This window comes from Hemicordylus capensis, chromosome 2 (genome assembly GCF_027244095.1).
Source record: "Hemicordylus capensis ecotype Gifberg chromosome 2, rHemCap1.1.pri, whole genome shotgun sequence".
Lineage (NCBI taxonomy): Eukaryota > Metazoa > Chordata > Lepidosauria > Squamata > Cordylidae > Hemicordylus > Hemicordylus capensis.
In genome coordinates this window covers 183,908,310-183,920,478 of record NC_069658.1, presented here as the reverse complement: position 1 = coordinate 183,920,478, position 12,169 = coordinate 183,908,310, and the positions used below count along the sequence as shown (strand labels likewise).

Below are 12,169 nucleotides of genomic sequence, written 5' to 3'. Positions count from 1 at the left end.
TGGTCCATATTGGTTCCCACTTGCATCTTAAACATTCATGTGTTCACCATCATGAATTAGGGTGGATGACATCATCACAAACGACACCATTGAAGTGTCCCTATGTGTCCCTAGAACTGTACCTAATTTGCTTCATATTGGTCCAGGCTTTGCAAAGTTGATGGGACACAGACACACACACACCTACACCTCAGGCATTATGTACAGAATGCTGGGTGCTCTAATAAGCTTACTTAAGAAAAGTAGGCTAAAAAAAAGTAGATAAAGTCACATCTATTTATAAATATTTTATAAATACATCTATTTATAAATATTTTATAAATCTATTTATGTACATATGCCGAGAAGCAACAATTGGCAACAGGTCTCTTGAATATGTATATACACCCAAATAGACATGCATGCATTCATCTTATGTAGCAAATTGCACATGGAGTTCATGCATTCTCCTACACAAAAGAAAATCTGTGTGTGGCACTTTTATCTGTGCATGAAGTGGGCTACTGTTGATTTGTTAAAAGCAAATTCAGATGTCACTAGATGGCGCCCCATATCAATAAGTCCATTTGGCTCCCCCCCTCCACCCCATATAAATTCCATTTGAGCCCCTCTGCTGCAATCCACAGGATTCCATTCTGTCCCCAGTTCCAAGAATATGCCGTCCATGCATAAATTTAGCTGGGCCAGTTTTCCCATTTCCTCTCCATAGCAAAGGACCTGTGGGATGGTTACATATTTATACCCCATGTCCCACGTGCCTGGCTCATCCCAGGGCTGCAAATACCAGGCAGAGGCGTGCAGTGACTGAGATCTACCCCACTTGACTCCTCCCACCCTCCAGTCCATGCTGGCCAAGGCTGAGAATAGAACCGGAGTCAGGTTCCTGCATACAGCTAGAGCAAGACTGGGCAAGAGGAGACTAGATAGATATACAGTACTAGGTAAGAGCAGCTAGGACCACTTAAATAAAAGAGAGAGCAAATGGGACAAGGAGAAGTACTGGAGACCGAACTGTAAGGAGGTGCTCCAGAGCATTCCTGGATTCTCCTCCCTGAGAGAGCCGCTGTGCCCGCAGTGCTGATCCGAAATCCACTCCAGGTCCACTCCGACCCAGCAAGATGATTAGCGATGAATACCTGACGGAGTACAAATTGGAACCGGAGGACCCTCGTTTGCGGGAGCCAGGATCCGCTCCGCTCCTGCAGACCACTATCGATATACCGCCTAAAGCAGACCCCCGGGATCCACATGGGATCAACCAGCACCTAAAGGTAATGAGGGGAAACGGGGTGTAACTTTCACCTGGTTTGGGGCTGCCTAGGTTTTTACTCCCTAAAATCTAAGGGCACAGCTCCAAGCTCCCACCCACACACGCTAGCTGCAAGGCAGGGGCGTAGCGAGACCCCCAGGGGCCCAGGGACAAAAGTTTTGTAAGGCACCCCCCCCCCATCGTATGCACAAGTGCGCAGGCACCCCAAGCCCTGTGTCTGATGTCAGATGCAAGGAGCAGGGCCACACACATCTCCCCACCACCGCCGCCCTTGCCCTGACGCCACCTCCGCCCTTGCCCCTCCACCCCTGCCCTCACCCCACCACCGCTTATCTTTGCCCCTGTGATGGCGGCAGGCTCTGTGGTCGGGCCAGGCCTCGCCAGCCAGCCAGCCAGCCAGATTGCCCCCCTCTCTCTCTTGCTGGCTGGCCGAACTGCGCACTTGCGCAGTTCAACTATGGAAGCCGCATGTCCGTGATGATGCATGGGGGCAAAGATAAGAAGCAGCAGGGCAAGGGCAGGAGTGGCCGGGCAAGGGCGGTGGTGGGGAGTCTGCTTGGGGGCCCCTTGGAGGCCCTCTGACCCTCTGGGCCCAGCAACATTTGTCCCTGCTTGTCCAATGGGCGCTAGGTCTATGCCGCAAGCTGTGTTGCATTCATTCCCAAGCTCTTCCCAGAGGTGGAGTGTAGGTTTGCCTGCAATTCTCTTCTTCCTGCTTCAGCCCAAGAGATACTTGCCCTTTCTTGCCACAGACAGAAACGGGGATTCCAAAGCAATATTCTCTGTGACTACAGAGCTGATATTTATAATCCGCTTTTCAACACAGAAGTTCTCAAAGCGGTTCACACAGAAAACATGTAAGAAGGTGGTTCTCTGTCTCCTAAGGGCTCACTGTAAAAAAATCTCAAGCACCTTTGCTCTTCCGCTTCAAAGTGGGTATCTCTGCTGGAACATTCTTACTGACCCAATTCCCGATCCCTCCCTGCAGCTGGAATTCTCCGACATCCTTGCTGAGCCTTCCTCGTTCCGCAGCTTTGACCGGATCTGGACCTGGAGCGACATCGTCTTTGAGAGCTCGCGCCTCTGGTGTTACCGCGTCATCTCCCTACTCTGCGCTGTGCCAGTCTCTCTCTTCTCAGGCTTTCTTTTTGCCTGCCTAGGCTGTCTGCATATCTGGTGAGGAGTTAGGGGTGCACCCTCTGCTTTTCCTTTGCCCCCGAGTGTCTGTCAATTCTCGTGGCCAAACACAGGCCTACCTATTGCTTGCCTGTTGTTCATATAGTCTGGTCTGGCATCCTCAGGTAGTTTCTGGAGCCACAGTGCTGGCAGGGCCCAACATGGACATCATCATCATCATCATTATTAATAATAATCAACATAGCAATACCAGGGGGTAGCAGAATAGAAGAAAATGAAATAGAAAAGATCACAAAATACAAAGATCTACAAATTGAAATTGAAAGGCTTTGGCAGAAAAAGACCAAAATAATCCCAGTGGTAATTGGCTCCCTGGGTGCAGTTCCAAAAGACCTTGAAGAGCACCTCAACACCATAGGGGCCACAGAAATCACCATCAGCCAATTAAAAAAAGCAACTTTACTGGGAACAACCTATATTCTGCAACAATATCTATAACAACAGCAACAACATTGACAATAAAATTCAGCCATTCCAGGTCCTTTGGGAAGGACAAGATGTCTGGATAAAACAAACCAGTCAATAACACCTGTCTGACTGTGTAAATAAATAAATAAATTAATTAATAATAATAATAAATTTTTATTTGTTAGCTGCCCCAAAATAAATCATTTCTCTGGGTGGCTCACAACAGAGGATTAACACATACAATAAAAACACATAACACATTAAATCATAATAGACCAAAAAAAGATAAAAATAAAATACAAAATAAAATACAAAACAGCTTAAAAATTAGTTAAAAATCAGAACAAATCTAAAAACCCGAATTTAAAGAACAAAAAGTTCTTTCCCTGGCATCTAAAAGAATAAAGTGATGAAGCCAGGCAAACTTAAGTGGGGAGGCTATTCCATAAATGGGGTGCAACCACCAAAAAGGCCCTTTCCGTGGTAGCCACCCACCTCACCTGGTTTAGCAGGGGAACTTGGAGGAGGGCCTCTGAAGAAGATTGTAAGGTACGGGTAGGTATATATGGGGCAAGGTGCTCTTTCAGGAAACCTGGTCCCAAGCCATTTAGGGCTTTAGAGATTTGTTCGTGCCTGACTTTGTGCCTACCAGCCTCCCAGGCAGGATTAGGCCCAGCCACTGGCAACCACCATCACCACAATGTCCTAAAATAACGCAACACTGAGGAGACGGGGGGGGATAGTGGCTAGTGGCCACCAAGTGGAGTGTCATTGGTGCCACCAAGGTATGCACCCACACAAACCTTAGAGGAGCCTACCAACATAGGTGGGACCAGAAGGCACTTTGCTGAGGGCCCCCTCAAACTGGAGTCAGCCCTGTATGTGTTCACTGGCCTTTACAAAACAATCTCTAACAGTCTAGGCAGGAACTATTGGCAACAGGCCATATTCTAGCACTGTGACTTTCAAACTGTGGTCCTGACATTCCTCAGTGAGAAAATTAATAATAATAGATATAAGCTTCCCTGAAAGACAGATTGCCTATCGCTGCTGATTTTCCCCCTTGCACCTGCAGGACAGTGTTGAAGGCTGGACTTGAGGCCAATTAGCACTTCTCTTGAGCGGAGTGTGCACCCCAGATTCCCCTGCAACATGCATGACTTTTAATGCTTACTAACTAAGAAGTGGAACAGGAAGAAACCATAGAGATCACTGGGTAGACATACCAAAAACCGGTTGTAGTCCAGGTGCCGATTCAAAACTTACCACTAGAGGCCAGACTTTATTGAGGTCCTCTCACTTCTCTCTACTTGTCTGCCATATGCAGAGTCAGCGTGGTGTAGTGGTTAGAGTGCTGGACTAGGACCGGGGAGACCCGAGTTCAAATCCCCATTCAGCCATGAAACTAGCTAGGTGACTCTGGGCCAGTCACTTCTCTCTCAGCCTAACCTACTTCACAGGGTTGTTGTGGAAGAGAAACTCAAGAATGTAGTACACCGCTCTGGGCTCCTTGGAGGAAGAGTGGGATATAAATGTAATAATAATAATATTATAATCATGTCATATGTGTAATAACTGAACAAAGTTGCAAACAAAAGAACAAAGTTGCTGCCTACAGTGCCCTCTGCTGGCCAGGGGAGGCACACCAGAGAGGGGAGCACACCTGAATTTCCTGAACAGAATAGGTACAAGTTAAGCAAGGCATTTCAGCTGCATCAAGGTCACAACACTGAAATATAGGAGGGAGTAGTTTAGAAGTGTTTTATGATGAAGTAGCCAGCCGCCTCACATCACAGATCTGCTCATCCGCCATTGCAGTCTACAATTTGGCTCAGTGAATTTGCGCTCAATCACTTGCCAGCTAGGAAAAGGAGGAGAGTAAATGGGTGAAGATTGCAATAATTTCCCATTTGAACTTGCACTGCATTCAACAGCTATGTTGGGGAGAGGCAGGCAGCCCTCTGCTTCTATGTATGAGTGGAGGAAAGGATCTGAAGCCAAAGCAAAGTTGAAGCATGCCTACAGTCCCGGGGAACTGTTGCCATGATAACATGAGGGAAGCGAAATCATCATTGGAAATAGGTCCCAGCAGGGGACTTGCAGAGGTATAAGTTGCCGAACACTGAAATCATATGTCGGGAAAAGGCAGGTAGGTACAAAAGCAGGAAAGGGTATACAGGGTCAGTCATTTACTTACTCCATTCACCCATTACAGAGGGGGGTGGGTGGGTGTGTGACAGAGAGAGTGTTTGTGTGTGACTGAGTGAGAGAAAGAGACTCCTTGCACACAGAAACCTACCATGTTAGGGAGAAGGATACAACCGGTCTCTCTGACATGTTATTTTATTTCACACAAGGTATTTTTTTCATGGACGAACATTTTTAAAATGCAGTCTCCCCAGGGATATAGCTATAATTGAGTGGATCGGTTAAAAGAATCCGGGGGGCCCAGCTCTTGAGGACCCCCAGCTCCACCCCTCCCTAGTTTCTTCATTATCTTCCTCACTCCGAGGAGGCAGCCACAGGAGAGAGGGGCAAACACGGGCCCCCTCTCCCCTAGCTACGCCCCTGCAGTCTCCCATTTGCAACCTAAAGTAGGACAATCTAGGAGAAGGTTACCATGTTATTCTGACTGAATCTATAATAGAAAGCTGCTTGGGCGTCAGTGACTCACTGACACACCAACACACACAACTCCCAGACCAAACCACAAAAGACTAAAGGATGCTGCTTGGCAGGTAGGTAGGTCCCAGACCTCGCCAGGCTGTGAGAAGAATAGAAAATCCCATAAAAATTGATTAATTTGTTGGGAAATGTGGGAAATCTCTCCCACGGGAAACACAAGGGGAATGAGAGCTTCCGGCAAAGTCTGGCAGTTTGGTCAGGTACTTTGAGGTATATATAGTCCGGACTTTCACCAAATGATGAGGCGACAGACAAGCTATCTTTTAAAAGTTTGCTGCATGTCAATCTGTCTTGGATTTCCACAAAAATTGCTTAGAATTTTTTTTTTTTTTAAGTGATGGAGATATAAATACAGTATTCTAAATGCATGTTCTAAACATTCTCTCATCTGCCATCAACTAGCAATGAGTGAATGGAGGATACATGGTCATTTCATCATACAGGAGGGATTTTTGCAAACTGCAAGCCCCTTTTACAAGTAAATTAATACAGGTGGACCTCCATTATCCGCGGATTCGTGCATCCGCAATCAGGGAAAAGGCACCCAACCTCGGCATACGCACAGGGAGAGGAGGGGGGACAAAACATGCCAACCTCACATATCCGCTGGTTGGAGGTAGCTGGAATCAATGGCATCGCTAGCGGAGAGGGGGCCCGTGTTCATCCCTCTCCCCTGCAGCGCCCCAGCCAGAGTGAGGGAGATAATGAAGAAAATAGGGAGGGTTGGAGCTGGGGGGACCTCAGGAGCTGGGGCCCAGGTTCTTTGAACCCTTTCACTCAATTTTAGCTACACCCCTGCCGGAAATGAATGCAGAGGTAATTTCCGGCTGCCATTTTCTTCAACGGAGCCACAAAATGGCTCCTGTCTTTGTAAAGGGGGGGGGGTGATGCCGATTTTCAGATGATTTGGGGGCATAGTACGACGGGGGAGCAGCAGAGGACAGTAAGAAGCTCCCCCCCCCCCCGCAAAATTTGGCCGATTTTCAGCCGGCCGGAATGTAACCCATGCAATCCCATAGGCCCAATGACTCGATATTTGCGGTTTCCATATCCGCAGCTGCAGCCTGGAATGGAACTCCTGCGAATATCAAGGTTCTCCTGTAGAGCAGCAGCAAGCATGTATATAGTGCACTTGTGAAGCGCTCCACACACATCATCTAAGTAATCCTTACAGCAACCTTGTAAATCAGGTCGATATAAACTGGCCTTCAGGTTGTGCATTTGAGACTTAAACTGGGAAGCTGTTGGGATGATTCACCCTTGCCGGTAAATCAAGCAAGGGCAACTTCTTCTTATACTCCCCTCCTCTTCCTTCCACAGGTGTGTGATGCCTTGTATCCAGCTCTGCACCATGGCGATGCCTCCAGTCCGCACCCTCTGGTCCAGCATTCTGGATGTAGCGATTGCCCCACTCTTTGCCAGTCTGGGGCGTTGCTGCAGTGCCATCTACCTCACCGTCACTCAGAAGTGACAAACAGACCCCTCTCCCCTCAAGCCTCCGCGGCAAAGACTCTCCTTCCCAACTGATTAAGACCCACTGAAGACTCCACACAAGAGAGGACTATCTAGGGACTCTTTGACCTTGGGCTTAAAAGGTGCAATGAGGGGAGGGCAGAGGAAAGGGAAAGTGAGAGACGGGAGGGTGAGGGAGACAATGCTCACGGGGGATGAAGTGAAATTAAACTCCTCCATTTTTACTCGCTTTCCACATCTTCCTTTTGCCTAGGTTTGGAGAGAGGGGTTTCTGCTCTTCTGCCCCACCTGGGAACTGTAAACCCAGGAGTCCTGGTTCCTAATTCTATCTGCCATGCTGCCCCTCCATTCCCTAGGATTCTAGTTCATTCAGCCCTCTCAAAGTCTGCCTAACCCTTTCATGCCCCAACAGAAGACTCTCAAGGAAGAAAGAAAGTTGGGATTGGCCCTCTAACCTGACACATAGTTGGGGTTCCATCTGGGGAGGGGGAGAGCAGTTCCCTTCTAGCACCGTGTTCTGAAAGAACAGAGCTCCACTTTTGTGGGGGCAGGCCTTACCCCAACAATAGTTGGGACTGAAATTCTCCCCCCTCCACCCGCCGCTCCATTTAATAAATACAAACCAACAAACAAAAATGGTTTGTTTCTCTTGTTTCTAATTGGATTCTCTTCTGGCAAACCAGATATCAGTTATAGGGTGGGAAGAGGACCTGTTGGACATGGGTCCTAAGAGTGACTTATGCACAAATAAAGCATTGGTCCAAACATAATATCAGGGCATCTCATAGGGGACAGTCTCCTGGAAGTGGACATGTGTAATTTGGGTGGCCTAAAGCTTGTCTGAGGATACACGCACCCCAGATCCTTCTTCCCAAGTGTGGCCTGGGGGTATTGTATGTTAATGTCTGTGGCACAAAGCACCAAAGAGTTTGGGCCAAAGTGAATGCCGATTTATCTCAAAAGGGAAAGTCCCCCTGGAGGTTTTACGGAGAGGGCTTTCCCCCAAATCCAATCCTGATTGGAGTGTGCCAGGCCACATATTCGCTGGATTTAATCTGACCTCCCTGCGGGCTATCAGGGACCAGGACAGACAGGACTTTGATTCTCTCCAAATGGAGGCTGCGGATTCTGGATTAGCCCGAGTTATGTCCAGGGTAAAAAAAAACCCTCTATTTCCAGCAGCTTTTGACTTCTGCTTTTAAGGTGCTGATGGAGGTGCTGATGGCTATGCGAATGGTCCATCTAATCCGAATTAAAATGCCTCAACTACAAAGCAGATTCATTCTTCAGCTACCCCAATGCCGTGTGTGAAAAACATCCTGGAGGTTGCTGGAAACAGAGGATATTTTTTACCCCAACGTAACTCGGGCTAAGCCAGAATTCGCAGCCTCCATTCAGGGAGATTCAGAGTCCTGTCTGTCCTGGTCCCTGATAGCCCACAGGGAGGTCGGATTAAATCCAGCGAATATGTGGACTGGCACACTCTAATCAGGACTGGATTCGGGGGGGGACCCCGTCTGTAAAACCTCCTGGTGATGGAGACATATACTTTAAGAGCATAAGAACAGCCCTGCCGGATCAGGCCCAAGGCCCATCTAGTCCAGCATCCTGTTTCACACAGTGGCCCACCAGATACTGCTGGAAGCCCACAGGCAAGAGGTACGTGCCTGCCATCTCTCCTGCTGTTACTCCCCTGCAACTGATATTCAGAGGCATCCTGCCTCTGAGGCTGGAGGTACTTTGAGGTAGCCCAAAGCTTATTGTGGGGTGCAGGGGCTTAGGTTTCTTAATCAGGCTGCTCATACAGCTCTGTGTCTAATAAGGGTTTTGGAAGAAGGAACTGGGACCAAGGAACCAATTTCACAGAGCGAGGTTGTGGGGGTCAGTGGCTGAATATTATAGTGTTTTCATGTTATGTACTTTGATTGCTCTGATTTTTATTGTCACTGAGGCTGTTCTCAGGAGCAGCCACACCCAGGCTTAAGCAGCCAAGCCTGGGCTTGGCTGCCCGTGTGACCCACCAGCAGGGGTGTATCTAGGATAGGGCAGGCAGGGCATGTGCCCCGGGCGTCACTTGAAGGGGGCACCATTTTTTTAAATGAAAAATTTTTTTAAACGGCCACCAAAACCAAAATGGCCACCACGCATGCTCAAATGGCCTCTGCAAGGCCCTAGGCCAGGGGTGGGGAACCTTGGCACTCCAGCTGTTTTTGAACTACAACTCCCACCATCCCCAGCCACAATAATGATGGGAGTTGTAGTTCAACAATAGCTGGAGTGCCAAGGTTCCCCACCCCTGCCCTAGGCCATGCCAGGCCTCACAGAGGCCATTTGAGCATGCACGGCAGCCATTTTGGTTTGGGCAGCCATTTTTTTTTTTAAAAAAAAATTTTATTTCCCTCGCATATGCTCAAATGGTCCCTGCAAGGCCCTAGGCCTTTGCCAGGCCTCACAGACGCCATTTGAGCATGCATGACAGCCTCCAAAATGGCCACCATGCTGACCTTTGCAGGCCCAAACAGGCCCGAAAATCAGCCCGGGATCGGCTGTGGCGATGAAGTAAGAGGCTGGCAGGGGGAGGGGGAACCTTTGCAGACACACACCCCACGGCCTTTAGGAAGCCCCCCCAAAGGGGCTACAGGTTTAAAAAATTTTTTTTTAATTTAATATAATATAAATCACTGTATACATATTCAGTTTGGCACTATGTACAGAGAATCAGGGCTTGTGAATATTGAGCTGAAGCTTATGACCTAGGATTGTATTCATTTGCTCTTATTTTGCTTCTTGTGATAAGTGAGTTAAATGTGATGTCTTAATAATATGGCTATTAATGGTGAGTTTGTCTTTGAATCAGTGTGAAATCCTTAGTATTAAGGCCACTGGGAGTTTCTTGCTCTCTTGCTCTCATTTTAACTGTCTTTCTGAAAGACTAGAACAGGGATTCTCAAACTTGGGTCCTCAGGTGTTATTGGACTTCAACTCCCATAATCCCCAGCCTCAGTGGCTTTTGGTTGGGGATTATGGGAGTTGAAGTCCAATAACACCTGAGGACCCAAGTTTGAGAATCACTGGACTAAAATATATTCCAAGCAGTGACACAGTTTACTCTGCTTATCCTTTATTTTCAGAGTATCTGGGAAAAGTCAAATTCTCCATTTATTTTTAAAACTGATGTAACAGTGAAGCTACAATGCATAGTAGAGAATTAGACAGGCACTTCTTTTAGTTTTCCAAGTACACCTCCACATAGTATTTGGGTATTTCATGAGCCCCAGCATACTGAAATTTGTAGTTTTCCAGCATTTTTTGGTCTGGCTACATCCACTGCTAAATAGTTTTTGAAATATTAAAGATTAATGAGCTTGACTTGTATTTATCAGCTGATATTTTTGGTAAAGTTATCTGAAAGATGGGTGTCAGATGTTTGGACAGGGGGCGCAATTTCAGTGCCTGCCCTAAGCGCTATTTCCCCTAGATACTCCTCTGATCGCCAGGATCCGCACAAAGCCCAACAATGCATTGGCGCTAAACCCAGCGTGCGAAGCTTATCTGTTAGCTGCTCCTGGAATCATGTGTCGGCATGAGCTGCAGTGCACCCTGGGATTCTCGGAGGCCGGGACAATGAATCCTGGTCTCTGCCATCCACACTGCTCCTGGCAGTGCTGGTCATGTGGGCACGTGGCTTGTGTGCCATGGGGCCAGAGCGGTTGTTCGGGGGGAGGTAAGTTGAACCCTGCCTCCCCGCCCACCACCACCACCATCACCTGCCCTACCCCATCTGTGCGCAGGCATGTAAATAGCCCCACTGTATGAGTCTTTTTCTTTTTTGCCTTGAAAGGCATGCAAGATTTAAAAAATCAAATACAGAAATAAACAAGTAGACATTGTATGAATATGTAAATGGCAAGCAGACAACTGTTAAAGGGCTGGCTTTCTTATATTTAGCAAGGGAAAACAACTGTTCTGTCCCTATTCAGCCCGCCATAGAGTCCCTCCCAGTGGCTGTTGCTGGAGTGTTTCTTGTGTTTCCTTTTAGATCGTGAGCCCCTTTGGGACAGGGAGGGAGCTGTTCTTATTCTTTTGCTATGTAAACCACTTGGGTGGGGGGGGAGACATGAATATAAGTTGTAAGTAAGTAAGTAAGTAAGTAAGTAAGTAAATAAATACACCTAAATAAGATGCTCCCCAAGCTTACATGTCTACCTAGGAGGACACCTCAAAGCTCTCCAAGGAGCTGACGACCAAATATGCTGCAGCCTGAGCTCCCCTCTCTCAACCCTCATCCTAAAACAGTCAAGAGATAAATAGAAGCCTCCACAGTGCCAGGGAACCACACCTTAAAATGCCTAATTTCCTTTGCATGCTGCTGCCAGGGACACTACAGGCTTCAGCTGGTGGTGCCCATCACCACAACACCCCTTACAGCATTGGCTGGCACCAAGCCTGTTGCGTGCATTTGTGCAGCGAGTGTAACGTTACGAGGACATACCTCTTCTTCCCAGCCATGCCTCTGAGTTGGCTGAAGGTCCCTATACAGCTGCCATCCAACCCCAGAAGAAGCTGCAGGTTGGAGAATCCTGCTGCTGGGATCATCTCCCTGCCTCATAAGTTGATGCAGCAGCTCAGAGCTAGGAGATGCATCTACTAGCTCCCACCAGAATGCCAGAGGTGGCCAGTGGCTACGGGACTGTACTATAAAGCTAGGGCTGTGTAAATGAGTTTGTAGATGCATACACAGCTGTTTGCGTGATGGTTTCTGTTGCTGTAGCATGGACACAGCTTGCCACTTCTAGAGGTCTACAGTATGAGAAATCCTTATAGTCCTGCACTTCATAATTATTCCAGTTTTAAAAGATGTAGCGGCCTGACTCATATGTTTCCATAGCGGCCTGGGAGTCACTTCTGCAGGACACAGACCATATCACACAGATAAAGTCTGTGAACAGGAACCACATAGTCATTGTGGAGATAACAAAGAGCCTGGACACCATGTTGAGCTGAAACAGAAACTAACTTTAATCTTCCCTTTCCAAACCTTCTCTTTCTCCCCACACAGTGCCATTTAGTGGCCCTGAACTATATATAACTATTACCACATCCTCTTTTCAAGGTGGGATAACATCCCACAACTAC

General features: G+C 47.7%; 1 protein-coding gene across 1 annotated transcript; it reads left to right on the top strand.

The window, feature by feature from the left end:
• Nucleotides 1–109: 109 nt before the first annotated feature.
• On the top strand, nucleotides 110–7,262 carry LOC128347861 (caveolin-2-like). Its single transcript, XM_053303063.1, has 3 exons — nucleotides 110–1,271; nucleotides 2,259–2,446; nucleotides 6,881–7,262. The coding sequence occupies exons 1-3, from the start codon at nucleotides 1,119–1,121 to the stop codon at nucleotides 7,029–7,031; spliced, it is 492 nt and encodes a 163-aa protein (XP_053159038.1). The 5' UTR covers nucleotides 110–1,118; the 3' UTR covers nucleotides 7,032–7,262.
• Nucleotides 7,263–12,169: the final 4,907 nt, after the last annotated feature.

Excerpts from the sequence above, each read along its gene's own strand:
- LOC128347861 (XM_053303063.1), top strand. The coding sequence starts at position 1,119 with ATGATTAGCGATGAATACCTGACGGAGTACAAATTGGAACCGGAGGAC. Across the intron at positions 1,272-2,258 it reads GGATCAACCAGCACCTAAAG|CTGGAATTCTCCGACATCCT; the intron begins GTAATGAGGGGA and ends CCCTCCCTGCAG. Across the intron at positions 2,447-6,880 it reads CTAGGCTGTCTGCATATCTG|GTGTGTGATGCCTTGTATCC; the intron begins GTGAGGAGTTAG and ends TTCCTTCCACAG.